Source organism: Alosa sapidissima, chromosome 7, assembly GCF_018492685.1.
Source record: "Alosa sapidissima isolate fAloSap1 chromosome 7, fAloSap1.pri, whole genome shotgun sequence".
NCBI classification, from domain to species: Eukaryota; Metazoa; Chordata; class Actinopteri; order Clupeiformes; family Clupeidae; genus Alosa; species Alosa sapidissima.
Window position 1 is genome coordinate 10,472,481 of NC_055963.1, and position 26,454 is coordinate 10,498,934.

Here is a 26,454-nt window from a genome sequence, read left to right on the forward strand (position 1 = left end):
CACAACAGTTTGTAGATCGCAGATCTTTGCAGCGATTGCAGATTCGACCATATCTTTAATCAGACCAGATTGGTGATTATAATATGGTTGTTGTCGATTCTTAAAAATGTATATATTTTCATGCAAAAAATGAAATAAGGCTGGGTCACTGGGGTTTGCAAACATACCCAGTCCGATGTCATTGAAGTATGTAATTGTGGATATTATATTTAAATTCTCACTTTTAGTATTTTACTTCAAGTTCATTGCAGTGGGCCAAATCCATTAACATCTTACCATCCATAGTACCATCCACATATCCTCCAATGAATCGGCTAAGTGGGTTGGGCTAAACTTGAATTTCACTTAAAATCGGCCATGCGTAAGTACGTACTGTCTGTCTCGTCGTGATATCTTGTCGGAGGACGTGCGTGTCTTACAGGCCTTAGTAATAAGACCTAAAACAGTTTTATAACTCTCAGTGAGATACGTTATTCTTTAAAACATCAACATGAGCTACCATAAACCAGACGAGAAAACCCTGCAGGGTCTGAAAGACATCGCCAATAAACTGAGAATTAATTCAATCAAGGCAACATGCGCATCAAACTCTGGGTGAGTATGTTACCATCAAATGTTCAGTAGCAGCTAGCTTTCGACCGATTACCATGATTAAAAGGACAGTAAAATTGAGTTTGCATAAATCTACTGTATATCGGAAAAAAGTAGTGGACTTAGCATTGTAAGATCTCACCTGCATCGATTTTATTAACGGTAAAACTAAGTTCTGCTACACGTGCAGAATTAACATGACCTACCGTATCTGCTAGAGTTAGTGTGCGGTCAGTAAGCATGTGTTTGAAATTGCAGAAATGGGAGCTAGTGTAACATTAATTTAATTGTCAGATTTCAGAATTGACCGAATATTATTGTTGATATACACTTACAGCGTTTCCACAACTAGACTACGTTATGTTTGTGTTAAATGCAACCGTATTCATAAGTTTTTCATAAAGATGCCATTAACTTCAAATGACTATCCGACTCAATTCAGTTAAGTCGCTGTTTAGCTAATGTTAGCGATGGCTGCTTCAGGGACTTTCTCCATGATCATGTCACATGGGAGGTTCGTGGTCTCGTGGTCGTTTTCACGCTTGATATTTTAAAGTTGCAGCATTCGTTCCTAGTTAATTCATATCCTTCGCCCATGTGATCGCAAACTAGTGCAAATTCATGGGCAGACGTTTACCATAGTCTGTCACTTCAGTTAATAAAGCGGACGTTGTCTACACCGAAAGTTTGCTTGAACACCGCATTGCTACAGACTGATTTCTCAAGGTCCTTATTTGCCGCTCGAAACTTAACGCAGATCATTCCTTCCTCAATGCTTTTTGTCATACAGGTGTGTTTTACGGTCTGTTGTAAAGACGGACGCATTAGCAGTAGCTTTATAGATACTACTTCCTCCCAGGCTCAGTACTCTGCAGGTGAAACTATCGACTCACTTCCTTGTAGCTTCTACTTGGTAGACAATCTTGATGAGATGAACAAAAGAAAAAGAACATGAAAATGTGGAAAACCTGTTTTCTGCACAGTTCTCTCCGACACCCACTAGCATTGGTTCATTCATTTCTCAAGTTCAGGGTCATCCCCTGTCACACTGCCAGTGTCTTTTACCCACCCTGTCATTCTGGAAGTATACTTCCTTGTCTTTATTCTCTTTGTTTTGTATTACAGCCCATTTATGTGTGACACAAGGATCAAAGGGGTAAATGTATAAAGCCCAATGGAAGATATCTTCTGTCAGTGTAAAGTTACAGAAATAACAGAACATGCATGTGTTATGAATAAAATCTGTGTGAATCTGAATTAACAGTTAACACCTTGATGACTTATGACACTGAACAGCATGTTGCTCCTAAAGTTGCCAGATTTCATTACCATACACTCATGGGTAAGGGCCCAACTAATGGTTGAAAGACTATTTGTACATATGGTCTCACTGGCTGGGGTTGTGATATTTGGTCTGTGTGCTTTGTTAGTTTGTAACAGAATGCAGTGTGTGATCTAAGCAGCATGCTCTGTTGACCTGTGGTTGATATTACTAAATTGTTGCAGATCTGTGGCAAGAATGTCAGTCACACAGACACACTTCAGTGCTGGTCTGTGTGTGCTCATGTGGCCTGTTGAGGGTTCTCTGAATGTCAAACTTGAGAAACTAGGAAGAGTAATATAATAGGATAACACTATATAGCGTCAGGAATTTAACATCTCTCCTGTGCATATTTGAAAAATGATAGTGCAAAGGCTTTTTCGCCCACTGTCTTGTGTATCTGTTCCATTAGATCTTAACTATATATGGGCTTATATTTGTTCAGATTTCAGAGTCTGCATTGCGACAGTTCAGAGTGGTTTGACTTGTGGTACAGTTCACTAAAACTGCTAATATGCAACAATGTTGCAACTAACATTGATTCTCCAATCGTGTCTGTGTGTGTGTGTGTGTCTGTCTGTGTCTATGTGTTGCTCTTCTGCAGACACCCCACCTCTTGCTGCAGTGCAGCAGAGCTTATGTCGGTGCTGTTTTTCAACACTATGCGCTACAAGGCCGACGACCCACGCAATGCTTGCAATGACCGCTTCATCATGTCCAAGGTGAGCGGCTTCCACCAACATCAGCCAACACTTGTCCAGTCCCATGAAGAATGCACCTCTAGATTGAGACTATCGGTGCATTTGAGAAGCTGAAAAACATCCAGTGGTCAACCCAAGTATTGTAATGGAATGTGCAGTGTCTAAACAAGATGGACTGTGGTTCGAGATGACTTTACAAATATTCACACATAGTTGTATAGTACTGATAAATGTGTGTCCTCCTGAATGAATGAATGCTTCAAAAGTGGCCATGCATGACTGTTGCTGATTAATATAGGATTTGGTGTTGATATGCGACCATGCCTGTACATGTGTTGAACCTTTGTTTTCTGCTGTTGCTCACTAGGGCCATGCTGCTCCCATTCTTTACGCTGCCTGGGCAGAAGCTGGCTTCGTCAAGGAGTCCGAGCTCCTGAACCTCCGCAAACTGGACTGTTTGCTGGAGGGCCACCCCACTCCAGTAAGTACGGACATGCCGATCAGCTTCCCCTCTCGTCTGTTGAGGTGTAGCCTGCAGAATATTTGGTGGCTTGGCAATGGATGGAATGATTTGGGAGTATGGGGATCCCCATGTGTACCCCCCCAGAGGCCTAGTTTTTTTTATCGCAAGAGCTAGTGTGGTACTTACTGCTTACTACTTATAGCCTTCTGCTTTTAGGCCGTGGTGGTACAAATGCTGTTTTGGTCTTTCCCATCAGAAACTGGAGTTTGTTGACGTGGCCACTGGATCCCTGGGACAGGGTCTCGGAGCTGCCTGTGGAATGGCCTACACCGGCAAACATTTCGACAAGGCGAGGTATTACAGCCTGAGTGTTGGGCGTTGAACACCTCTATGAACCTCTTAATCTTAAACAGGCTTAGTCCATATGGTACTATTCTAGGGTGACTTGAAGACCAGACTTTGAGCTAATGGCAACAGCTATTTTAAGCTGTATGATTAAGGGTTTTTAGCTGTACTGTACTGGAGCCAACAGGTTGTGGTTCTTATTGAAATACTCTTAAATAGTCTGTACTAAGTCTTTATTGTTCACATTCTCAAGATACTACCATTCTTTTTTAAATGAAAAAATATAATATTTCAGTCTCCCCTGTGAGCTTAATGTGATTTGATCATCAGTTTAACAACCCACTTACTAACATCCATTAAAGTGGTGCCTGACTCAAATATTCTCCTCCATGATTGGCTAGCTACCGTGTGTACTGCATGCTGGGAGACGGCGAGTGCTCAGAGGGGTCAGTGTGGGAGGCCATGGCCTTCGCCTCCTACTACAAGCTGGACAACCTGGTGGCCATCCTGGACGTGAACCGGCTGGGCCAGAGCGAGGCTGCGCCCCTGCAGCACGATATGGACACCTACAGGAAGCGCTGTGAGGCTTTTGGGTAGGTGTGCTCCTCTCTGTCCTGGGGCTCGTTCGGCCTTGCGCGGCACTGTGCAGATCTGGCTCAAAGGTGCTCTAAGCTGGTTAACTGGGTGCTGTAGCGGTTGGTTAGGTGGTGTTTGCAGTAAGTGACAAAATGATTTACCTTAAACGCGTGGCATCGCTTAGAGCACCTTTATTTGGAACAATGCATGTTTGTTCCAAAAGTCCAGCATGCATTACATTCAGCCAGATGTGCGCTGCGCTGCATGAAGTTAGCCTTCTATCTCTCTCCCTCCCTCCACTCTGTTTCTACTGGCACTCTTCTGTGTTGTCTGCATTAGTTTCCATGTTTTTACTCGTGTTGGCCGTCTACTCATTCCTTTCTTCTCTTCCCTCTCATGTTCTTTGGCTGGTAACTGTATACCTCTGTTAACAGATCAGCCTGTGTCATCATGACTCGGCACTGTCTTGTTTTGCTAATGAAGGTGTTTTTTTGTTTTTTGTTTTGTTTTTTTCCTCGCTCTGTGTGTCCGGCCGTAGCTGGAACACATATTTGGTAGAGGGTCACGATGTGGAGGCGCTGTGCAAGGCGTTTTGGCAGGCTGAGCAGGTCAAAGGAAAGCCCACCGCCATCGTGGCCAAAACCTTCAAGGGCAAAGGACTCAAAGGTGGGTTAAAAAGGGCCCTGTTGACCTGGTGCTGAATAAGCAGCGAAGTTTTTACAGCACTGGCCCATATCTGGCCCGTAACCGTTCTGGCCCTTAACCCTTAAAGGTGTAGGTTTTGGAACCTTCTAAGTTCCGCAACAATTGAAGGTTCTAAAATTCTATGTTGAATTCAATGAACCCAGATATTCTTTAGAATGTTAATTTCTCAACATTCCCGTCACACCGGTGTGACGGTACTCCTTTAAGGGTTAACTGTTAAATTGTAAACAATCCTATTTTTAAATGCAGACCTTTTATAACATGCATCTATATCTGTCAGCAGGTGTACCTAGTCCACTAGTTCACTGTAGATATAGGCGCCACATGAAGTTAGTGTAGTGTTGTACCCCTACATCTCCATATCCACACTACAGGCAGACCTGCACTGTTTGAATCATATGGCTTGGCGTCATTCCTGAGCGCTGCTAACTGTGTCTGCAGGAGTATTATTGACTGCACTCATCCTCCTTCATTACATTATTGTGGGCCTGTAGCCATGTGGTGCTTATTACGGTCTCTAGTTTGATTATGGAGCTGCATGCAGACAGTCCTTTGAGCGGGCCTATCTGTTTGACCCTATCTAAATAAAAACCTGATCTCTTTGTGATCTAGACATTGAGGATCTAGACAACTGGCATGGGAAGCCCATTCCCAAGGACCGTGTGGACACCCTGCTGAAGGACCTGCAGAGTCAGATCCAGTCTCCCAACAAGGTCCTCACCCCGGAGATGCCCCAGGAGGATGCCAAGCCTGTGGATTACTCGGCCATTCGCCTCCCCTCTCCCCCTGCATACAAACTAGGCGATAAGGTGACCCGCTGTCCTCCTCCTTAAAATGCGGTGTTTTTACCTGATGTCTAACCATACACTTATATTTTAGTTGTATTGAAGCACAGCACATGTCCATTAATGGTATTTATAAGGATATTCAGAGCCGTCTCAACGGAAGTCACCTCTTTTAGTTTGATGTACCCATGGTTATGCTACGTTGTGGTGATTCATGTTGCTATATTGTAAGGATGTGCCATATTGTATTTTTGATGGTCATTTATTTGCATTTTCATTGAAATGTTTGTAATTTATGGGAAAGAAAATAGTTAGCCTACTTAACTTGGTCTACTTGTAAATGCATGAGAGATTCCCCTTCCCTACTCTGTTGTCTTACAATTCCAATCTCCCGTTCTCAGATTGCGACCAGGAAAGCCTACGGTGTGGCCTTGGCCAAGATTGGACAGGCCAGCCAAAGGGTAGTGGCCCTCGATGGCGACACCAAGAACTCCACATTCTCTGATACCTTCAAGAAGGCTCACCCTGACCGCTACATAGAGTGCTTCATTGCGGAGCAGAATATGGTAAGGAAGCATGCTGGGACATTTGACGAAGTTTAAACCCAATGAGGGAAACCTGTTTTTTTTTTTTTTTTTTTTTTTTAATATGGACCCTTTCAAGAGCTCCATTATCAGCATCATAGTTGGCCCCACAAGACTTCCTTTTTAACATTCCATATGTTATCTTAATGCAGAGGAAGTAGATTGGGGCCCAAATAGAACGTTCAAGCATTGTTTTTGTTTTTATTGTTGAAAGGGTCTATATGTACCTGTGCACACAACGTTCCCTGCATGCACAGATGTATGTGTGTGCTGTACTGCATGTTCCTGTGTTGCATTGTATAGTCAATTGTGCAGGTACCTGTGGTCCAAAATCTCCAGGCACACTCGGGTGTGAGAAATCACTGCAGGTTTATTCACGATACTGGGAGCAGGTCACTAGCAACAGCATATTCCAGTAACACTACTCAGTTCTGTAGCGCAAGGCCGTATCTTATACACATTTGATACATTGTGTAAATCGAATACAAATCACATGAGTACAATGTTCTTTTCCGAAACTCCTCATACATGCAGAAATACAACAATACATGTACACTTCTTGGACATGGCATGTGACCCATACGCAAGTCATGTGGCTACTCCAAGTAAGTCAGATAATTGGTCAATACAGTACATATACATCCTTCAGCATTTTCTTGCCATAGTCTATTTCCTGTAAGGGTATTCCTAATATTACTGCCTCAGGCAGAATACCCTTAACTCGTGACAAAGGGGGTCGCATGACCTTTATTAGAAAGTAGTGACATGGAGAGAGCAAATGACAGACAAAGCAAAGTTGATGCACAGAATGTATAGAAAAGCATACACATAATATAAGAACATTAAATGTTATCTATGTAATAAATGTAGATTAGTATTCACTTCTAATACATATAAACTTGTTAATAATCACTTCCATTACATAAAATGTGTTGGTAATCCAACATTTCTACCACATACCCCTGCCAGTATCCTTAAAAGGTTGGCATTACATTACATTAGGCTGACACTTTTTAACCAAAGTGACTAAAAATTAAGGTAGAGTACAATAAGTACAAGTTACTGCATCAGTGAGTAGCAAGTGGCCTCATTTTGCGACATTTCTTCTGACAGAAGAGGACTTTGGATAGAAGTTGAGCCTGAATTGCATCACCACGCTGATTAAATGAATAAAGCGATTGCGATAGAAGTGTTTGCCATGGGTGGAGTATGCCTCTATTTATATGTGTAGTTCTCCAAAGGAGTCTGACCTTTCCCAGTTGAACTAATAATCATCTCTAAAGCTGTCCCTAAAGTTTCTCTCTTAACCCACTGACATAAGATCCTAATCCTGCCGCTCACCTATTCACCCACTCACCTGAGGCGATCGGTTAACCGCAGCGTGGCTACCTACGCTCACAGGGCCAGCCAGTGCTGAGGGGTATATACAATGACGCGAGAGGAATGTTGTGTGAAGCCGAAAGCCAAAAGTGTGTTCAAATTTGACAAACAGTGGCGAACATTCCTGTTGGATTATTTTTTTTTTTCTTTGTAGTGTAAGGACCGGCGATTGTCTGGCCTGCTGAACTTACCATCTCATTTGGTAGTCTACCCCCCTCCTCTGCTCTCCTCCTCCCAGCTCGTTGACATAAGCACACTTTGCGCTGCTGTTGTCTAGAGACTAGCGGTGATAACGGAGTCTAGTGGTTTCAGAGGCATCTACAGGAATGTCTGCCGTCCACTAGCCTCTTGTCAGCCCTTGGGCTGTGATTTACTGATCAGATATACACTAAACTCTCCTGAGAAGAAACCAACAGGGGGAGGGGGTATCCACGATGCAATTTCATCACAGGTGTTAAGATGTTTCAGGAGATTAGGTTGCTTATTAACTGGGGAAATCTTGACCAAAAGATGCCTTGTTTTCCAGGTCAGCGTTGCCATTGGTTGTGCCACCCGTGACCGCACTGTAGCCTTTGCCAGCACATTCGCCGCCTTCTTCTCCCGGGCCTACGACCAGATCCGCATGGGTGCCATTTCCCAGTCGAACGTCAACCTGTCCGGTTCCCACTGTGGAGTCTCCATTGGTAAGCTGGAGCTTAATGTCAGTCTTGCATACCACTTACAGGCAGCCCTACAGTCACTGTATGTCTGTATGCGTGTGCTAATATAAAAGTTCTGTGTGCCATTTTGCAATTTGATTTTCTGAAACACTCACCCTGCTGTATGAGAGATCTGCATATTAGTTGACGACCTTTTCGTTGAGACTTGTGATCGGGTTTTAGCAGGTGTATCCGATCTGATGTCTGTATGTTTACTGCAGGTGAGGATGGTCCGTCTCAGATGGCCTTGGAGGACCTGGCAATGTTCCGAGCTATCCCAACATGCACCGTGTTCTACCCCAGCGATGGCGTGTCCACTGAAAGGGCAGTGGAGCTCTGTGCCAACACCAAGGTCCGTCTCCCTGATAACACTTTTCCCATCCCATCTCTGTTTTGAATGTGTCTGTACACGGTCAAGGTCTTTGGCCTCATGAGTTACAATTGACCTGATGTGGATGCTTGCGTTGCTTCTGCTTCTTTCCCCAGGGAATCTGCTTCATTCGCACAAGTCGTCCTGAGACAGCAGTGCTCTACGCTCCCGATGAGAAGTTTGAGATTGGACATGCAAAGGTGAGGCGCCTGAAAAGATGTTTTGCCAATACCTGTTTTAAAACTGTTCATTCAACTGTCAATCATCAAATAGGATTGTTTTTGATCACCTAGGTGATGTGGGTGTCTAGATAGTTTTGGATGTGACATTCTATGTAGCATAGCTTCCTGTATGTTTATTGTGTGCAATGCCTCTTGTTGACCCATAGGTGGTGCGCCAGTCTGACAGTGACCGGGTGACTGTGATTGGTGCAGGAGTGACTCTGCATGAAGCCCTCACTGCTGCTGACCAGCTGGCTGGCGAAGGTTAGTACTCCCCCCTGCTGGACAAGAGGAAGCACACAGTATTTACATAGGGCCCTTTCAATCTGTTTGTTCCAAAAGGGGTTTCCGTTTGAAACGTTCAAATCTAACGCAGATACCTTGAAATGGAAAATTAATGACTTTAGCGTAATGTTCTAAAAAATGTTTTAAATTTTAAAACTCTTTTTTTTTTTTTTTTGTCTCCAAGTAGCAATTAGCTCAATGTTGCTTTCTGAAATGCCTTAGGAACGCACATGTTTGTTTATGCAGTTGAAAGGGTCTATAGCCTGTGGGTCAGTCTGCTGCCCTCCAGCAAATACCACCATCTCCTCTCCTTCTATTCAGTGATCACATCCATTTAAGTGGACTTTGGCCCACCTTGTGACCATGGGCGGATTATGAACTTTGATGTATTAAGGGCCCCCCACTTATTGTCGTTTATGTGTGTGTGTGTGTGGGGGGGGGGGGGTTGGGGTTGGGGGTCCTCCCCCAGAATTTCTTTAATTTGTTTGATGTGATTTCCTGTATTCTGGTGCATTTTGGGGATGGCCAATACTAAATTCAATCAGATTCATAGCCTACATTCTGATTTGTTGATATTGAGGCTATGATTCCATGCAAAGGCTTGGGCTTTAGGGCCCCCTGACCCCTTGGGCCCCTGGGCCTGGGCCCGGTAGGCCCGTGCGGTAATCCATCCTTGCTTGTGACAGTTGTTTTTAAGCCTTATTTTAAGGTTTTTCTACTTCATTAAGTGGTAATGAACTGCCTAGTCTGTCCTCAGCCCTTAGAGGCTGATTGTTTGACGTGTTTCATTTCTCTGTGTTTTTTTTTTTTTTTTTTTTTTTAATTTTCCCTTTATATTATTTATTTATTTTTGTAGGAGTGAACATTCGTGTGATCGACCCATTCACCATCAAACCGTTGGATGCCCGCACCATTGTGTCCAATGCCAGGCAAACCGGAGGAAGGATCATCACAGTGGAGGATCATTACAAAGAGGGTGAGTCGACACATAAAAGCCCAACTTATTAACATGAAAATGTAGTGGTTTTAATGCTCTCCCCAGTTTGATATAATACATTTTGTGTGTGTGTGTGAGTAACAGGCGTTGTGTAAGGTCATGATTTGAGTTTATATTGGGCACAGGAAGTGGTGCTGCATTAAGGGTTTAGTGTTGAGCTATTGAGAGAACAAGAGTTGAGCTGTTTTGCCAGTTTTCTACCACATTTTCAGCAATTCTTGGTGTTCTACTGTGTCATCTTGCACCTGTGCTTCTTGGACAAACATTGGGGAGGGGGAGGGGGGGGGTGGGGGATCGGAGCCACCCTCCTCCTTGTCTAGCCTGTGTGTCTGGAGTGCATGTGGTTTTCCGGGCTGACTGCCGCCATGCCATCTGTGCCCTTTCGTCCCGCAGGTGGTCTGGGCGAGGCCGTGCTGGCAGCCGTGGCTGAGGAACCGGGCATCGTGGTGCAGTGCCTGGCCGTGAGCCGCGTCGCCCAGAGCGCCAAACCGCAGGAGCTCCTGGACATGTTTGGCATCAGCGCCAAGGGCATCGTCACCGCCGTCAAGGGTACCTTTGCCAACTGAGGAGGCATCTTGATTGACACATCACTTGGCCATCTGCCCACCCCACCCTGCCTGTCCTTACTGGCCATAAACTAACACAGAACCAAGCTCAGAAACTCACAAGCTACAGTTATAACAGCGAGGCAAACCACCACTTGTTATATTTAGGAAATGTTTGTTGAGGTTGTAATCATGTTTTTTTTTTTTTTTTTGTTTGTCAAGCATTCCTCTTAACTCTCTGTACAGTTGGTAGACTAGACCAAGAATTCTTATGGTTCACCTTGTGTTTTTTTTTTTTTTTTTTTTTTTTTTTTTGTATTTGAAAACTCACAAAATACTGTAGCCATTTTGCTACCTCATCAGCACTTGGTTGCAGTCATTCTAGTTAAAGGTTGCAGTGAGAAACACGTCTCTTCTGATTCTACATCACCCTGTCTGTCCAAGTGCAGATCCCTTTGCCCCAGTTAACATTTCATAATGAAGGTTTAACATCTTGCCTGTCTGTGCTGGCTGATAGATAAGCTCTTTGTATGTTGAGATATAACTGTTGATGATGAGTCATTCCATGTTGGATCCAGCATGTCATTCCACTTCTGACCGTTTCCCCTGTTTTGATGTCCCCATTACTTACATTTTGTGTCATTGTGTTTTCTTGGATATGAGGTCTCTCTGTGTGCTTGTTCATTATTTGGCCTCCAATAGCAACTGCATATCAGAGCCTAACACTCTTGTTTCATTCCTTGATGGTGCTTATGGGGCAGATTCTGTGAACCACCTCCTGTCGGTGCGTTTCCCTGTGTGATAGCAAGGCGATGAATATTGTAGTGGTTTAGCTTCTTTGGCCAGATGTGACTTAACATTCTGTAAGTGATTTTGTGTATTACTAAAGGATGCGGTCCCTCATCCCTTGTGTGGAACAAAAATACAATGGTGTGCGCTGCCTTTGACTGCTGTAATAAACCGACTTTGTCCAAATCAAAATGTCATCCAGTGTATGTCAGTCTCTAATGTCAGCATGGGTGTCTGTTAAAAGATGAATTATTGCTTTGTAGATATGAGTGGCAAATAGGTGTAGTACATCAAGTTCTTTCAGTGGTACCTGTAAGCAATGAAAAGCTCATGTCTGATTTAAAAAGTGAGTAGTTTTTATTGTAACATTCATTTAGAATGTTATGGCAAATGGTTTTGTTCTTGGCTATGTATGGATGAGTAGCTAGAACATGTAGAAATGTACCTCATGCCAAACAATTGTGTGTCTATTGCATGAAGAAACATGATAATGGAATAGATGGAGTCAATCATTATTTACAGAAACAGCAGAATGGCAGTGTGAACAGGGGTAAGCCTTCACATTGTAAGAAAAGATTTGAGGGATTTTCAGGTTCATAAAAAACGGTGGAGAGGTTTCCAGATGTTCTTTTCTGAAGGTTGTTCACATGAGCGCCATTCCAGGATGTCAACTTGGGTTACTTATTCAACTCCCTTCATGAATTCAAGGAACTCTGTAGGATGTAAGGAAAATGGAGGGGAAAAAGGTCAAATCTACATGCTCTAATGTTGATCTATCTTGGCTAGTTTGGGCAACCTCAAACTTGGCTCTAGGCTTATACACAAGTCTTACCATCATAGTCAATCTTGCCATCGTTGTTTTTGTCTCCATCCTTCATAAGTTCTTCAATGTCGTCTTCTGTGATGGCCTCACCTGTTGACTCCAGCATGTTCTTTAGCTCATCTAAATCGATATAGCCATCTCCGTTCCTTGTGGATGAAAAGTTGAATGAAAGTTGAAGTTAGATTGATAAACGCTTACCTTATATACATATCTTCAGCAATCAACCAGTGGCCTGCTGTGTTTAGCATTTTTACAAGGCTTGTCTGAGGTGCGTTCAGGGTCACGTACTTGTCAAACATGCGGAAGACCTCGGCGAGCTCCTCCTCTGACTTTCCTTTGCTCTCCTCTTTCATGCAGCGCACCATCATGACCAAGAACTCATCGAAATCCACTGTCCCGCTGCCTACAGGTGACCAACACAAACAGGTGTGACCTTCCTAATTCAGACTGATTTATTAATTTACAATCACAGAGTTTGGTAGGTTTGTATTCCGCGGTACAGGGTCAGTTACACAGGGATTGGTGATGGATATCTTTACGCAGATCGGCTGAAGTTACGTACCGTCTTCATCTACCTCATCCACCATCTCCTGCAACTCTTCTTGGGAGGGATTCTGTCCCAGCATCCTCATGACCTTTCCCAACTCCTTTGTGCTGATGCAGCCGTCCTCCGCACCCTGCACGAAGATGTCAAAGGCAGCACGGAACTCTACGGTAAAAATAGAACGCACAGAAGCCATGGTCATGGGCCGAAAACACAACAGCTGTAAAGCAAGTTTATGTTGGCACAATAAAATATGCAAATATTAAGTAAGGAAGTTACACAAATTAATCTTTATTTCTGTTAGGTGACTTATTAACCCTATCTGGGAGAAATGTTACTTGGAGCATTCATGTCCTTAGAAGAAATTATGGGGTGAGTTTCCAAAAGTATGAGAATATGAGGACTTTTGGGCGGATGGGCATTTCATCTGCACTCACAACTGGCGGTTTTAAAGGGGCATCTTTCCCCCTACAATGCCAAGTCAGATTATGGCTCACAGCTCTAATTATACAGTTTAAGTATGGTATGTTGACGTCAAGTGCAAATGAAATGTCCAGAGAGGTCTAATTGCTCTCTAATTACTCAGACAACAAGGATGTGGGTGGTCAGTAAAGACATTGTTGGGAAATTCACCATTTTTCTGTTCTTCTGTTAAGTTCTCGACCTGTTGGGGAGCAGAAGGAGATTTATGTTCACTCCACTACGTTTGTCCAGTCCAAAAAAAGAACATCACAGGGAAAGGTGTTTGGAGTGCCCCTTCTCCCCCCACCCCCCACAGAACAGAACAAATGTTGTGCCATCATATTGTTCCTCCCACCCCCGTTCCCCCCACCCCCAAATGACCTTCAATGGATTCTGACCCCCTTGTCTAAAATCCTCTGATGATATCACCTTCAGTGTGCAGCAAGGCATAGACACAGTGGTGAACTCTTGTTTCAATTGCATCGCATGTGCTACCTGTGATACATGGCCTTTTAAGGTATGATCGTAGCCTCTGGTTCCTGCAACTACTGAATCTCTGATAGATTTGGACACTGATCTGTATACCCCTTGTCAAATATAACTGTCACAAATGACAATGTCATACATTTTACATAAAATCCTTGATATCAAGTCTCAATAAGCACAAGAGCTCAAGAACAATAAGCACAAGAGAAAATCAAGTAGCCTTCCACCTGCCTTGTATATTTTATGACAAAGTCAAGACGGTGGCACTGGATGCATTAAATCCCAAGTGCTCGTTAGAGTTTTTTACTGTCCTTTAACCTTCCCATTCCAAATGAAGCAACCCCATCATATGAACTCCATCACCTTCACACTCACTCACTTACCGCTGCTTTATAAACATCATCCATGGTGGCTGCGCTGGGTTTAGGGCCTCAAGACAGAAACGCAGAAAACCTCAGCCGGCTCTCTCTCCCAGTAGATCCGTCACGGACGACCCCTTGGTTCAGGCGCGCTTGCTGGATAAAGGATGGGTCGGGCACCTCCCCTTGCCTTTATTGTTGGCTTAGACTGTTACAGAAAAGACAATGCATTTGTGTCACTCCCCTTTTCTCATCACACAGAGAGAGAGAGAGAGAGAGAGATGGGCTGCATGAGAATGGGCTTAGGCTTGCTATTATTAGCAGAGAAAGAATGGAAGAAGATAACAGGCAGGGAATGAGCTGAGGAGGGAGGGAGGGGGGTATGTGGCGGGCAGGGGGGGGGGGGGGTGATGAGTTATGACAAAGAGTTCTTTTGGCAGCGTTCCTTCTAGCTGTGACAATGCCCTGCCATATCCGACACTGTGCTATACTTAACCAGAGAGTCACCTGCATTTGCCAATCACAATGCCAGGCCTGCCCCATTGTGTGCGTGAATAGACCCTTGCATGTCTGGCATAGTGAAATAGACGTAAAAAGAGCCTCATCAATCCATGGGGCCATGGCTGTTTTGTCACCTGTTGGGATGTGTCTTAGGGGGGCATCCTGGTGCGATGGTGGGATGGGGGTGGGGGGTCACAGGCCTGGTTGGGGTTTGAGGGTCAAGCAACCTATTGTTAGCACTATGGATATGCGAACAGACAGAAGCCTGAAGTATACTCAGGAAAAGACTCTAGTGTCCTACTCCACATTTGAAGTTTTTTTCTAATACATAACCTGACTTCCTCTAACATCCTCCTCTAGCATCCTCTAATTTTAATTTCCCTTGACGTTGAATGTTTTTTTTTTCCTTTGAAAAATATGAGAAAGTTTGAAAATATGGCTGCTTACCTCTGAGCTGTATTGGAGCCAGAGTTCTCCGTTGGGAGTATTGTGTATTCTCAGTCATGGTGCTCAGGGCTGATAAAGGGGACTGATCTGAGGTCAGTTGTCAGTTAGTGATATGCTATGAGTATTTTTAGAGATATGGCGGCTGCTGTGAAACTTGTTAAATAATCCAGGGATAGAGCAACAGTTGGAGTCTTTCTCTCTCTCTCTCTCTCTCTCTTTCTGTCTGTCTCTCTCTGACTGTCTCCATGTCCCTCTCTTTTTTCTTTCTATCACCCTCTCTCTCTTATTATCTGTCTATTTCTGTCTCTCTCAAACTACTAATCATGGTAGCTTTAATGGCCTGTACAGTATTGCCAATGTGGATTTTTTCTCGCTTGCTCTCTTTCTCCCTCTCTTTGTCTCTCTCTAATCCTGCCCACCCTACACACACAGAGACACACACACACGCACACACTCACATACACACTTTGTCAGAATTGGTCAGTGTCAGTCCAGGACAGTGACAAAGTGTGAGGGTGGGGTGGGCAGGGATCGATTACTGCACAGGCCTACCGGGCCCAGGCCCAGGGGCCCTGTAGCCCAAATCTTTGCATGGAATCATGGCCATACCCAAAATGCACCAGAATACAGAAAATCACATCAAACAAATTAAAAAAATTCTGGGGGAGGACCCTCAAACCCCCCCTCCCACATATGCAACAATTAATGGGGGGCCCTTAATACATCTGGGCCCAGGGGCCCAAAAGTTCATAATTCGTCCATGGGGGTGGGGATGGCGGGGGCTGCGGTCATAATTATAAGCCTGGCTATTCCTGGTCCTCTTGAGTTCTTAACTGGGAATAGATTACCAGTGTCTCTTCACCCTGGCTGGAAAAAGCGAGAGATAGGGACTGCGCGCTGGCAGCAGTTCATTAAACCTCCATACCAGGGGAGTGTGAGAAATGCAGCCATGATGGAGAAAGGGCCAGCAGTGCAAACAGTTTTTAGAATTGGCTCCAGAGTGTCACTGACCTCTGCCAAGATTTAGTAAATTCCAGACCATTAACCGTAAATACTCACCCAGCCCTGAACTGCAACCCCCAAGTGCATTGTTTAAAACCATGCACTGTGATTTCATACGAAGCACAGCACATACCCCAGGACACTTAGTATGACCACTAGTATGATCAGATATGGCCACTCCAGAGTAGCTACAGAGTACTGACCGGTTCATGGTGGTCAGTGTGACGATTTGCGGTTCTCTGGGAGCCTCACATACAGACTGGTCTGTAGATGTCCTCTGGCCAGAGCTTCAGGGCCTGGGTGGGGTCGGGAGGAGAGGAGAGGAGAGGAGAGGAAACAATAGAAGAATGGAGAGGGGGATGAGAGAATCAGGGAGGAGACAGAGAACAGGAAAGAAAAGGAGAAGAGAGGATAGGAAAGGAGTGCAGAGGGGGAAGGGTAGAACAAGGGAAGAGGAGAGAGGAATAGAGAGGAGGAAGAGGAGAGAGAGGAATAGAGAGGAGGAAGAGGAGAGAGAGGAATAGAGAGGAGGAAGAGGAATAGAACAAAAGGAGAGGAGAAGAGAGGATAGGAAAGGAGTGCAGAGGGGGAAGGGGTAGAACAAGGGAAGAGGAGAGAGAGGAATAGAGAGGAGGAAGAGGAGAGAGAGGAATAGAGAGGAGGAAGAGGAATAGAACAAAAGGAGAGGAGAAGAGAGGATAGGAAAGGAGTGCAGAGGGGGAAGGGGTAGAACAAGGGAAGAGGAGAGAGAGGAATAGAGAGGAGGAAGAGGAATAGAATAAAAGGAGAGAAGAAGGGAGGACAGGAAAGAAAAAGTGTAGAGATGTCAGGAGAGGAGTGCAGGTACAGTCTGAGAGGAGAGGGGGAATCAGATGGGACTTTGAGAGGCCTGTAGAAGGCCAGAGGACCCAGAGGAAAAGGTCAACTGTGGTGAAGTGTAAAGTGACTCATGATGGACAGATGCATTCGGAGAGAGAGAGAGAGAGAGCCTGGGTGGTTTGTCTCCAGATTTGTGCGTTTCGTCTCATTCCCCCTCTCTGTTTGCTTGTCAAGTCACTCAGGGTCAGTGGACCATCCAGGCAGGCTCAGTGAAAAATAAATAAGGTCGCTGGACACTCCCCCTCACCATAGAAAAGCATTTGTGACCATGAAATTTAGCGAGTTAGAATAGAAATTCAGTAACGTTCTTTGCAGTCCTATGTCAGACAGTAATATGAGAGTGCGACATACCCACCGTAAAATAGTATTATACTCTATATTAATATTGACACAAGTTTATTTCAGTATTAGTACAGATGTTATGACGCAATGTCATCCCCTCATATTAAATTGAAATATTCATGCTTAACTTGCTATAGAATGCTGCTGACCTGCACAAACAAATGTGCATGAACAAACTGTTCCTTATAAAACATACCTCACCACATCACTTGTGAAATACACCATGCATGTTTAATTATAGCTGCCTGTGTTTGTGTGTGTGTGTGTGTGTGTGTGTGTGTGTGTGTGTCGCAGAAATAAAATTAGCTGAGTGGGGTGCTTCATGTTGCCACTAGATAAACAACAGCAGAAGCATATTCCAGCGGGATTCTTAATGTGATGTTTGTTTAGGGTGGTCTCTTATTCGTGGGATCACTATAAACATACACACACACACACACACACACACACACACACACACACAAACCTTCTGTATACACATACAGAAACACATTGCACTCAAAACACAGACACATACACCCTCTTAGCTGTCCATCGTGTCCGATGATGACGCTTGTTCCAGGGGGTTGGGAGGGGGGGTGATTGGTCAACGTTGTTGCCGTTGATGCCACCTCACGTGGCTATGGAGGCCGATTTTGGAGCCGCACACTCTTCCACAGATGGAGCAGGTATGTCCTGATGATTGGGAGGTGGGGTCTGCCTGCCGGTGTCGTTGGGCACGTCTTGCGGTCCTCCTTTGGATGAAGGTGTCGTTGATTTGCTCAGCTGCTTTCTTGCACGTGGCTCTCCAGGCTGGTCTGTTGGATGCTATTGCCTCGAGCTGGCCAGGGTTGACGTTGCAGTGCTTCAAGAGTTCTTTGGTAAAATCCTTGCATCGTCTCTTCTGGCCACCAGCAGCCCGCTTGGAGTTGAGCAACTGTCTATAAAGGACTTGGTGTGGGACACGATAGCCAGGGATGCGAATGGTGTGGCCAACCCAGCGTAAATGCCTCTTGGCCAGAGCTGCTTCCATGCTGGTGGTGCCAGTCGCAGTCAGAATGTCAGTATGGGGGATGTGGTCCTCCCAGGACAGGTTGAGTATTTTTTGGAGGCATCTGATGTGAAACATCTCCAGGCTGCTTATGTGGCGCCTGTACGGCGTCCATGTTTCTGCCCCATAGAGTAGGGTGGTGACACAGACTGCATTGTAGACAGCTACTTTGGTACTGATTTTTAGGTTGTTGTTGCCGAATACTCTCTTCCTAAGGCGCCCAAAGGCTGATGAGGCTTTGTTGATCCGATGGTGGATTTCACTATCAAGGGTGGAATCTGCAGAGAGTGTGGAGCCCAGGTATGTAAAATGGTCAACAAGACTGAGTGGACTGCCATTGATGTGGAAGCCAACATGTGAAGGAGATTTGGTACAGAGTTGCGCCATGACCTCTGTCTTCTTGGTGTTTACTTGAAGGCCAAAGGACTGATACAACGCTGAGATGGTGTCCAGGGCATGCTGCATGGATTCTGGGCTGTGTGCCAAGACAGCACAGTCATCTGCATACTGGAGCTCATGGATGTGGCAGGTTGATGTTTTTGTCTGAGCTTGGAGCCGTCGGATGTTGAAGAGGTTGCCATCAAGGCGGTATTCCAGGTCTATACCATCTTTGTGCTGCAGGGTGCGGTGGAACAGTCGGGTGATTGCTGTAAGGAGGAGATTGAACAGTACTGGTGCCAGGACACAGCCTTGCTTCACCCCAACATTGGCCTTAAAGGGATCAGACTGAAGCTCTCCCATAACAACTCTGGCTTGCATGCCATCATGCAATTGTTGCAGGATAGAGAGGAACTTGGGTGGTACACCAAGTTTGCCAAGTTGTGCCCAGAGCATGTCACGGTTAATGGTGTCAAAGGCTTTGCTGAGGTCGATGAAGGCGATGTAGAGGTCTCTGCGCAGCTCTCTGCTTTTCTCAAGTAGCTGCCGTAGAGCAAAGATCACACTCACACACACACACACACACACACAGTATTCAAGGCCAAGTCGAGGGTGGCTCACTGCATTACACCCCCAAAAACAAGATAATGTGGAAAGCTCCCACTCCCTTCCCGTTGTCAGCACAAATGCTGAATAACGTCCTGTGTGTGCAAGCCTCCTCGGCGCTGTCGAACAGGCTCTAAGTGTTTGTGGATACACAGCACAACCATAAACATATGGATTAGCTGCCCGTGGTGTTCTACCCAGTGACATCTGTGCAAACAAGGCATGGAGTCTCCAAGGTCTCACTGAGCAGTGATGCCCTGCGGTCAACATGCCCTCTCAAGGGTGATAACCTCTAGGTGATCTTGGGGCTGTATGTCTTTATGTGTGCGTGTGTGTGTGTGTGTGTGTGTGTGTGTGTGTGAGAGAGAGAGAGAGATAGTGAGTGTTAGAGAGAGAGACAGAGAGAGAGAGAGAGAGAGAGAGAGAGAGTGAGAAAGAAAGGGTGGGAGGAATGGAGAGAGAGAGAGAGAAACAGACAGAAACAGACAGACAGTCTGAGGTGGAGACAGAGTTGTAGAGTGTGTGTTGAGTGTTCTAGAGCATGCACGTGTGTGGTGTGTGTGTGTGTGTATGTGCGCACTTATGTTTGCACAAGTAAGGTACTGGGAAGGCGTTTGTGTGTGTTTTGTGCATGGCTGTGTGTGTGTGTGTGTTTGTGTGTGTGTGTGTGTGTGTGTGTTTGTGTGTGTGTGTGTGTGTGTGTGTGTGTGTGTGTGTGTGTGTGTGTTAGAGTGAGATGAATTTTGAGCAGACAAATCTGTCTTTCTTTTTTGCCAGTGTCTTACTCCTTTTCAAACATACTTGCCAATGGACAAAGGCCAAACAGGGATGAGTTCAACACATTGAGAGTGTATCTGTGTTTCCACAGATAGTAGCACACTCTCACATTCTGGGCCTTGTGCTCCGATTCTTTAGTACGCCGGAGAACTTCTGTGGGTTCCCCCACTGTTGTATCATATTCAGTAAAGTATAGACGGTGAAGACGGTTAGCAGTCTGTGTGGCCAGCCTTTTGCTGGCTCTTATTATTGTCATTAACATTGTCTTAAGCACTGTTATCATTAGTGATTTAGATTAACACACACACACACACAGAGAGAGAGAGAGAGAGGCACACTGATATAAACACCAACACACACACACACAAGCACACACATGCATTCACAAGTTTGAGGTGCCAACTCTGAAGTCATGGATTACACGAGTCAGACAGTATACTCTGGTGGGAATTTCAAATAAAAAGCTTCATCGTTGCCTTAAGTCAAGCAACAATTATGCTATCAACAGATGTCTGCAAAGTAAAGACATAAACACCACCCATGCTCATTTTGTTAATTAAGATATTTGACTTGCTCCATTCATTAAGAATCTTTGCCAGCGTGTTCATTAACAAGCTTGGCACATGCAACATTCTGTTTCTTTCCTGAAGCACAGTCCTTTATCGAGAGCACAGTCCGTGTGCATGCATGTGTGTGTGTGTGTGTGTGTGTGTGTGTGTGTGTGTGTGTGTGTGTGTGTGTGTGTGTGCATATTTGTGTATATGCGTGTGTGTGTGTGTGTGTTGTCTTCATGGTTCTGTTGGATGGGAATATGATTGATGGATGGATTTATCCGCTACAGGTCACTAGATGATGACGTTGACTCGAGGTCCCTAGAGGCTCCAGTTTTTGTGTCATTTCAAGGTCTGGAAGAAGAGAGGTTGAAATTGGTTTCTCATCCTTATTCTCTCTCTCTCTCTCTCTCTCTCTCTCTCTCTCTTACCTCACATACTCTCAAAAGCAATGTAAAGTATATTAATGACATTTCCAGTTTATGCACATTATACAATGGGTGCACGTGTCCCTTTTGGCCTTTCTAAATTACAATGTGCCACCATCTAAATACAGTAATTACTAACTGCTCAGTCTGACAGATATATGGGTCATTTCCTCTTTCAGCGCAAGATGGCTATTTATTCTCCCTTTGATCTTCTCTAACTCCCCTTCTTCACCACATTGTTTGTTAATTTAACCTGCAAACCTGGGAGGGAGCAAAGGCAAAGAAATGAGTCTGAATAAGTGTCTTTGTCAGATGATGGTCCGCTTTCCAGAAACCCCTCTCTCTCTCCTTCTTTTCCACTCTCCTCCCTGTGCTCTCTCTCTGTCTCTCTCTTTTTTTGTGCTGACTACGTGTGGGTTTAAGAGCGAGGCACAGAGAGACTCCTCAGGTACATGCTGACTGTCAGGCAGCAGATCATCTTCACCATGTTGAGAGTCTGGGTTTTGTGTGTTAGCTTGGCTTCTTTGGCCATGGGGCAGGAGCCCTTACAAGCGCCAGGGACGAGTGATGAATCCGGGATGAACGCGATGACCACGGCGTCCCCACTCTGGACAGACTCACCTGGGGCACCTGAGACCAACGCTACCTCCGAACAGGTGGATGCATCAGTGAAGAGCATGACTTCAGGCTCACGTAAGCTGTGCAAACCTGCTGAGGTGTACTTATGAGGTTGTTTTAAAATTTTATATTATATGGTATGGTATGGTATTGGTATATTATATGGTATATTATATTTCAGACTTTATGCTTTAAGCTTTAGATTGACATTTCTTATATGCTTTTACATGGCTGGAAATATTTAGGTAGGTTTATATCTACTTTCATTGCTTGCACTTTGTCTTTTCATGACATGTAACCAAGACAGTGTAACTGCACATGGACATGTAATATATTTTGTAGCATAGAGCAACACATGGTGGATTATTAAATAGGATTAGTGATATGTAAATACATGAGTCAATTTGTGACAAAATGTACAATTAGGTTCTGGCAGTTATTACTGCAACACGTTACAATGTTACAAAGGCTGAGATGTAAATCACTCACAAAATTCAAATTTTGGCCTATGTCCTATGGTATTTAAGTAATGTCAAAACAAACTTTGAAATATTCCAAATCAGTTTAAAAATAATGTTAGAGATCCTCTGGTATTTTGGGATATTTTAGCAATCATGTACTATTCTGTGAAAATAATTCTGCTTGTCAGCAAGAAGTTGATCCTGTCAGAGAGATATAAATGGATTTCTCAAGCACATAGAACTATCTGTCGACATGGCGTTGTTGGCGCACAGACAGACTTGATTCAGACTAGCGTTCAATGTTTTATAATATCAGTGTGTCAAATCATGGCTGTGTTCACAGGGGCGCGTAGGGCGGGTGAGACCCAGAGAGAGAGGCGCTCAGGGGCCACGGCCGCGGAGACCGACACACAGGTATGCTGGATGCCCTGTCTCCCACACTGGGCCTATATATAGAGAGGAGGGTCATGTCTGTCAGCGTGGTCTGGGAGGATGGCGTAAACTCATATTTCACATAAATGCATGCTTTGTCAAAATATGGAGTGTTTTGCTTCTTTTCTTACTCCTCTGAATACGCACATAGACAATACCAACTCAGAGTAGAAAATCAAAAGCAAAAAGGAAGCACCTACTTCCATAATATGCATAAAGAGTGAGTGGGGATATTGGCCATTCTTCCAAGAGTGCCAGACTGGGTAGAAAATATTACTATACTGGGGTGCGTTTCCCAAAACCATAGTTGCTAACCTGGTTGGCAATGGGAAATTGCACTGCAACCAACAAAGTTGCTAACTTAGTTAGCAACTATGGTTGTGGGAAATGCTCCCCTGCTGAGTAAAAAACTACAGTATAGAAGGATGAAATACAATACAGGAGAGCCATTATCATACCAAGAACAATGTGAATGTTTCAGACAAATCATTTGTTTTGAGATATTGACACAAAACCCCTACATAATATACAATGTAATATAGCAAAGAATAGTACATGATGCACAAATACACACACTTGTTTATTCTGTGTGAAATACTGTATGTTTGGTCCTTTTTGCCACAACCGTATGCTGTCTTTGAATAGACATTCAGTTGTATCATTGTGTGTGCTCCGGTGGGTTAGGTTGCATGGCATTTTTGGGTGTTCCATCTGTGAGCTAGTGAGTCAGCCAGTCTGTTTGTGGGACATTTCTCTTCCACTGTTTGTTGTGCCTGTTTATTAATACTCTGGCCTTTTTCACACACACGCACACACACATGTACACACACACTTCCCATTTATTCCCATATTCTAATATATTTATGAATAACACCCACACACACACTAATAAACACCACTCATGTCTATTTATTTTTCCCTCTCTCTCTGTCTCTCTCTCTCTCTCTGTCTGTCTCTCGCTCTGTATGTTTCTCTTTCTTTCTCTCTGTCTGTCTCTTTCTCTCTGTCACTCTTTCTTTCACTCTGTGTCTCTCTCACCGTCTCTCTCTGTCTTTCTCTGTGTCTCTCTTTCTTTCTCTCTCTCTATCTCTCTCTGTCACTCTCTTTCTCTCTCTCTCTGTCTCTCTCTGTCACTATCTTTCTTTCTCTCTCTCTCTCTGACTCTGTCTCTCTGTCTCCTGTCCCTGTCCCCCTCCATCAGTCGGAGCTGGGCCGCACGGCAGCCGTGTGGGTGGAGATGGAGTCGGTGCTGGGGAGGAGAGAGACTGGCCAGGGCCAGCTGGGCTCAGTGCTGCAGGACCTGAAGGAGGAGAAGAGGCGACTGTTGGACGAGGAGGTGAACAAGAAGGGGAAGGGGAAAAAAGAGGAGGAGGAGGAGGAGGAAGAGGAGGAGGATGATGACGAGGAGGAGGAAGATGATGATGATGAGGAAGAAGAGGAAGAAGAAGAGGAGGAGGAAGAAGAAGAAGAGGAGGAGGAAGAGGAGGAAGGAGGGGAAGAGGAGGAGACTGATGCAGCATCCAACAGCACGGACACCACGAGTGGCTTCACAGACTTGTTACCTGAGGGCTGCCAGCAGGTGGCGCCACTGATCTCCTGTAAGGACGTGGGCTTGACCCGCCTGCCGATCATCACTGATTTAGCAGTCACCACGTTAGAGCTGCCGGGTGAGTTTAGAGGAAGAGGAGGAGGATGAGGGAAGAGGCTTCAGCAATTATCTTTATGGCATAAAACTGCCCAAAACAGCGCAAAGGAAGATTCATGTGTTGACTGTTCTGCAACATTTTAAAGTTGCCCTATACACCCTAAGAATTCTGGAGGTCACATAAATCCTTTAAAGTCCAGAATTATTCAGTATGAATATTTAAAAGTATGGACCGCAGGCTGCATGTTTTGTCTGTTTTACTTCGTACTGCATCACTTACTGGGTAACAATCATTCTGCGTTTGGTTCCAGGAAACAACATCAGTAAAATTCCTCCACGAGGCTTCGCCGGGCTTCCAAACTTGGAGGAGATTGACCTCAGCAGGAATCAGCTCGAGGACTCCTCACTGGGAACATACTTGTTCAAGGTCGGCCTCGTTCAAGTTCACACTATATGACTTTCAAGATTGCTGTAGTGTTCACACACAAACACATATTGCTTTCTTAGCATTATGAATCATGTATACTTGTACTCTTCTATATCAAACATTCTCTATATTCTCAGGGTTGTCCTTCTCTCATATTATGTCTTATATATGTTCATATTTATGTTCATCATCATATATTATATTAGAATTTTTGTAGTCATACTAACAAACTGTGCCATCTAGCATTTTTGTCTCTTTCTGATTCTTTCATCTTCAACTTAGTCATAGTCATTGTCACCACACCGGCTTAGCACACAGATCTGTGGGAGGACACTTAACACACAACAGCTGTTGGATGCGGGAGTTTGATGGGATATGCATATTATCAGTTGGCTTTTTTGCAAAAACAAACATTCAGACATACGCACACAAACACACACACATGCACATGCATAGTCACAAACACACACACAGAGGCATTCCCAGAATAGCCTAAGGCTTTTGTGAGACCTTGAGTAGTGACCACAAAGCACTAAAAGGCTGTCCCGCAGAGGACGGCAACAACAAAGAGCACATGATCTATAGACCACAGATGCAACCATAGCTGGAGCGTCCAGAGACACTCCGGCCAAATTTTTCTCTCTCCTTTTTTTTTGCTCCGGAGAAACTACAGTAGCCACGCAGCCCCATGCAGACAAATAATGCAAAATGGGAGGAAATAAGGTCAGATTGCACTGTCCGCTCCTCTGAACCCACAAATGACAGAGTCCAGAGACACGGCTGGCCCGCTTGGAGAGGCTACAGGGTGCTGTCGGTTTAGAGCAAGGCCTGGCTGGCCACTGCCTAATGGATAGTTGAAATAACTTCCTCCTTAAAATAATTTGACCAACAGTCTCTTTCCTCATGGTTCACTCTGTGCCCATTCACTCAACATGTACAGAAAGCAGTCCACTTGAGTCCACTTTGGCAAGGTGACTCACACACGCGTCACTTTAAAAAGCAGCCGTATGAACCACAGCATTAATCTATATGCCAGTAACCCAAACCAGAAATATGTATATGTATGATGTGGTTGTTGAAAGATTTTTCCTTTATGCCTTCTCTGTTATTTATTTTTATTTCTCTTTTTTTCCAGAACTTGACCAAGCTGCGCAAGCTGAACCTGGACTCTAACGGCCTGACCACGGTGCCCCTGCTCCCGGCGTCTCTAGAGGAGCTGAGCATCAACCAGAACAGGATCAGCCAGCTGCTGCCCAAGAGCTTCAGAGGTGCATATTATTCTCTCTCTCTCTCTCTCTCTCTCTCTCTCTCTCTGTCTATTTATATAATATTCCCCTCCCTCTCTCTTTTTGATTTATCTCGGAAAGCATTACTCCATGGCCGAAGCAGAAGCTGTCCCTAGCTGCACAAGCAACAACAACAACAACAACACAAAACACAGCTCCAACAGTAACATGTGACCCTCTGTAATATCATCAGGCCTGTTCAACCTACGCTCTTTGGTGCTCAACCAGAACGAGCTCTACGATGATGGCGTCTCGCCGCTCGCCTTCAGGCCTCTGAAGAACATCATCTACCTTCGGCTGGACCAGAACAACTTCCGATCCATTCCGCAAGGGTTGCCTCCCTCACTGCAGGTCGGTACCCGGCTCTCTGCAGTGGAGCTGCCAGTATGGGAGAGTGTGTGTGTGTGTGTGGGAGAGTTTGTGCGTGTGTGTGTGTGAGTGTGTGTGTACACTACCGTTCAAAAGTTTGAAGTCACTTCGAAATGTCCTTGTTTTTATCAATAAAGTTGTAAATGACTGGTATAGAAAGAAATGGCGGATCTTTAATGCAATATCTACATAAGAATACAGATGCCCATTATCAGCAACAATTCATCTGATGTTCCAGCAGTGTA

General features: G+C 44.7%; 3 protein-coding genes across 4 annotated transcripts in view; 2 read left to right on the forward strand and 1 right to left on the reverse strand.

Moving 5' to 3' along the window:
• Window positions 1-362: 362 nt before the first annotated feature.
• The window catches only part of tktb (transketolase b), a 28,310-nt gene continuing 2,218 nt past the window's right edge, over window positions 363-26,454 (forward strand). Inside the window, exons 1-14 of one of the 2 annotated variants that reach the window (XR_006032764.1) lie at window positions 363-594; window positions 2,517-2,634; window positions 2,981-3,094; window positions 3,333-3,430; window positions 3,823-4,014; window positions 4,536-4,663; window positions 5,315-5,511; window positions 5,889-6,053; window positions 7,978-8,134; window positions 8,371-8,501; window positions 8,636-8,719; window positions 8,908-9,004; window positions 9,882-10,001; window positions 10,416-10,761. Coding sequence is in view for 1 of the 2 variants with exons in the window: in XM_042097678.1 (XP_041953612.1) it covers window positions 491-594; window positions 2,517-2,634; window positions 2,981-3,094; window positions 3,333-3,430; window positions 3,823-4,014; window positions 4,536-4,663; window positions 5,315-5,511; window positions 5,889-6,053; window positions 7,978-8,134; window positions 8,371-8,501; window positions 8,636-8,719; window positions 8,908-9,004; window positions 9,882-10,001; window positions 10,416-10,588 (1,878 nt within the window). In the remaining variant the exon portion in view is untranslated. Of the gene's footprint in view, window positions 595-2,516; window positions 2,635-2,980; window positions 3,095-3,332; window positions 3,431-3,822; window positions 4,015-4,535; window positions 4,664-5,314; window positions 5,512-5,888; window positions 6,054-7,977; window positions 8,135-8,370; window positions 8,502-8,635; window positions 8,720-8,907; window positions 9,005-9,881; window positions 10,002-10,415; window positions 11,554-26,454 lie in introns of those variants that run through there. The other variant, XM_042097678.1, reaches the window with a different exon arrangement.
• tnnc1b (troponin C type 1b (slow)) lies at window positions 11,690-14,222 on the reverse strand. The gene is made up of 6 exons (XM_042097680.1): window positions 14,055-14,222; window positions 13,357-13,387; window positions 12,742-12,888; window positions 12,468-12,582; window positions 12,189-12,325; window positions 11,690-12,069 (listed from the first exon to the last, which is right to left on the reverse strand). The coding sequence occupies exons 1-6, from the start codon at window positions 14,076-14,078 to the stop codon at window positions 12,038-12,040; spliced, it is 486 nt and encodes a 161-aa protein (XP_041953614.1). The 5' UTR covers window positions 14,079-14,222; the 3' UTR covers window positions 11,690-12,037.
• si:dkey-32e6.6 (extracellular matrix protein 2) overlaps window positions 19,946-26,454 on the forward strand; it is a 19,100-nt gene continuing 12,591 nt past the window's right edge. The window contains exons 1-6 of the mRNA XM_042097679.1: window positions 19,946-21,664; window positions 22,394-22,464; window positions 23,684-24,149; window positions 24,439-24,554; window positions 25,690-25,822; window positions 26,034-26,191. Of these exons, the coding sequence (XP_041953613.1) occupies window positions 21,424-21,664; window positions 22,394-22,464; window positions 23,684-24,149; window positions 24,439-24,554; window positions 25,690-25,822; window positions 26,034-26,191 (1,185 nt within the window). The 5' untranslated portion in view covers window positions 19,946-21,423. The remainder of the gene's footprint in view (window positions 21,665-22,393; window positions 22,465-23,683; window positions 24,150-24,438; window positions 24,555-25,689; window positions 25,823-26,033; window positions 26,192-26,454) is intronic.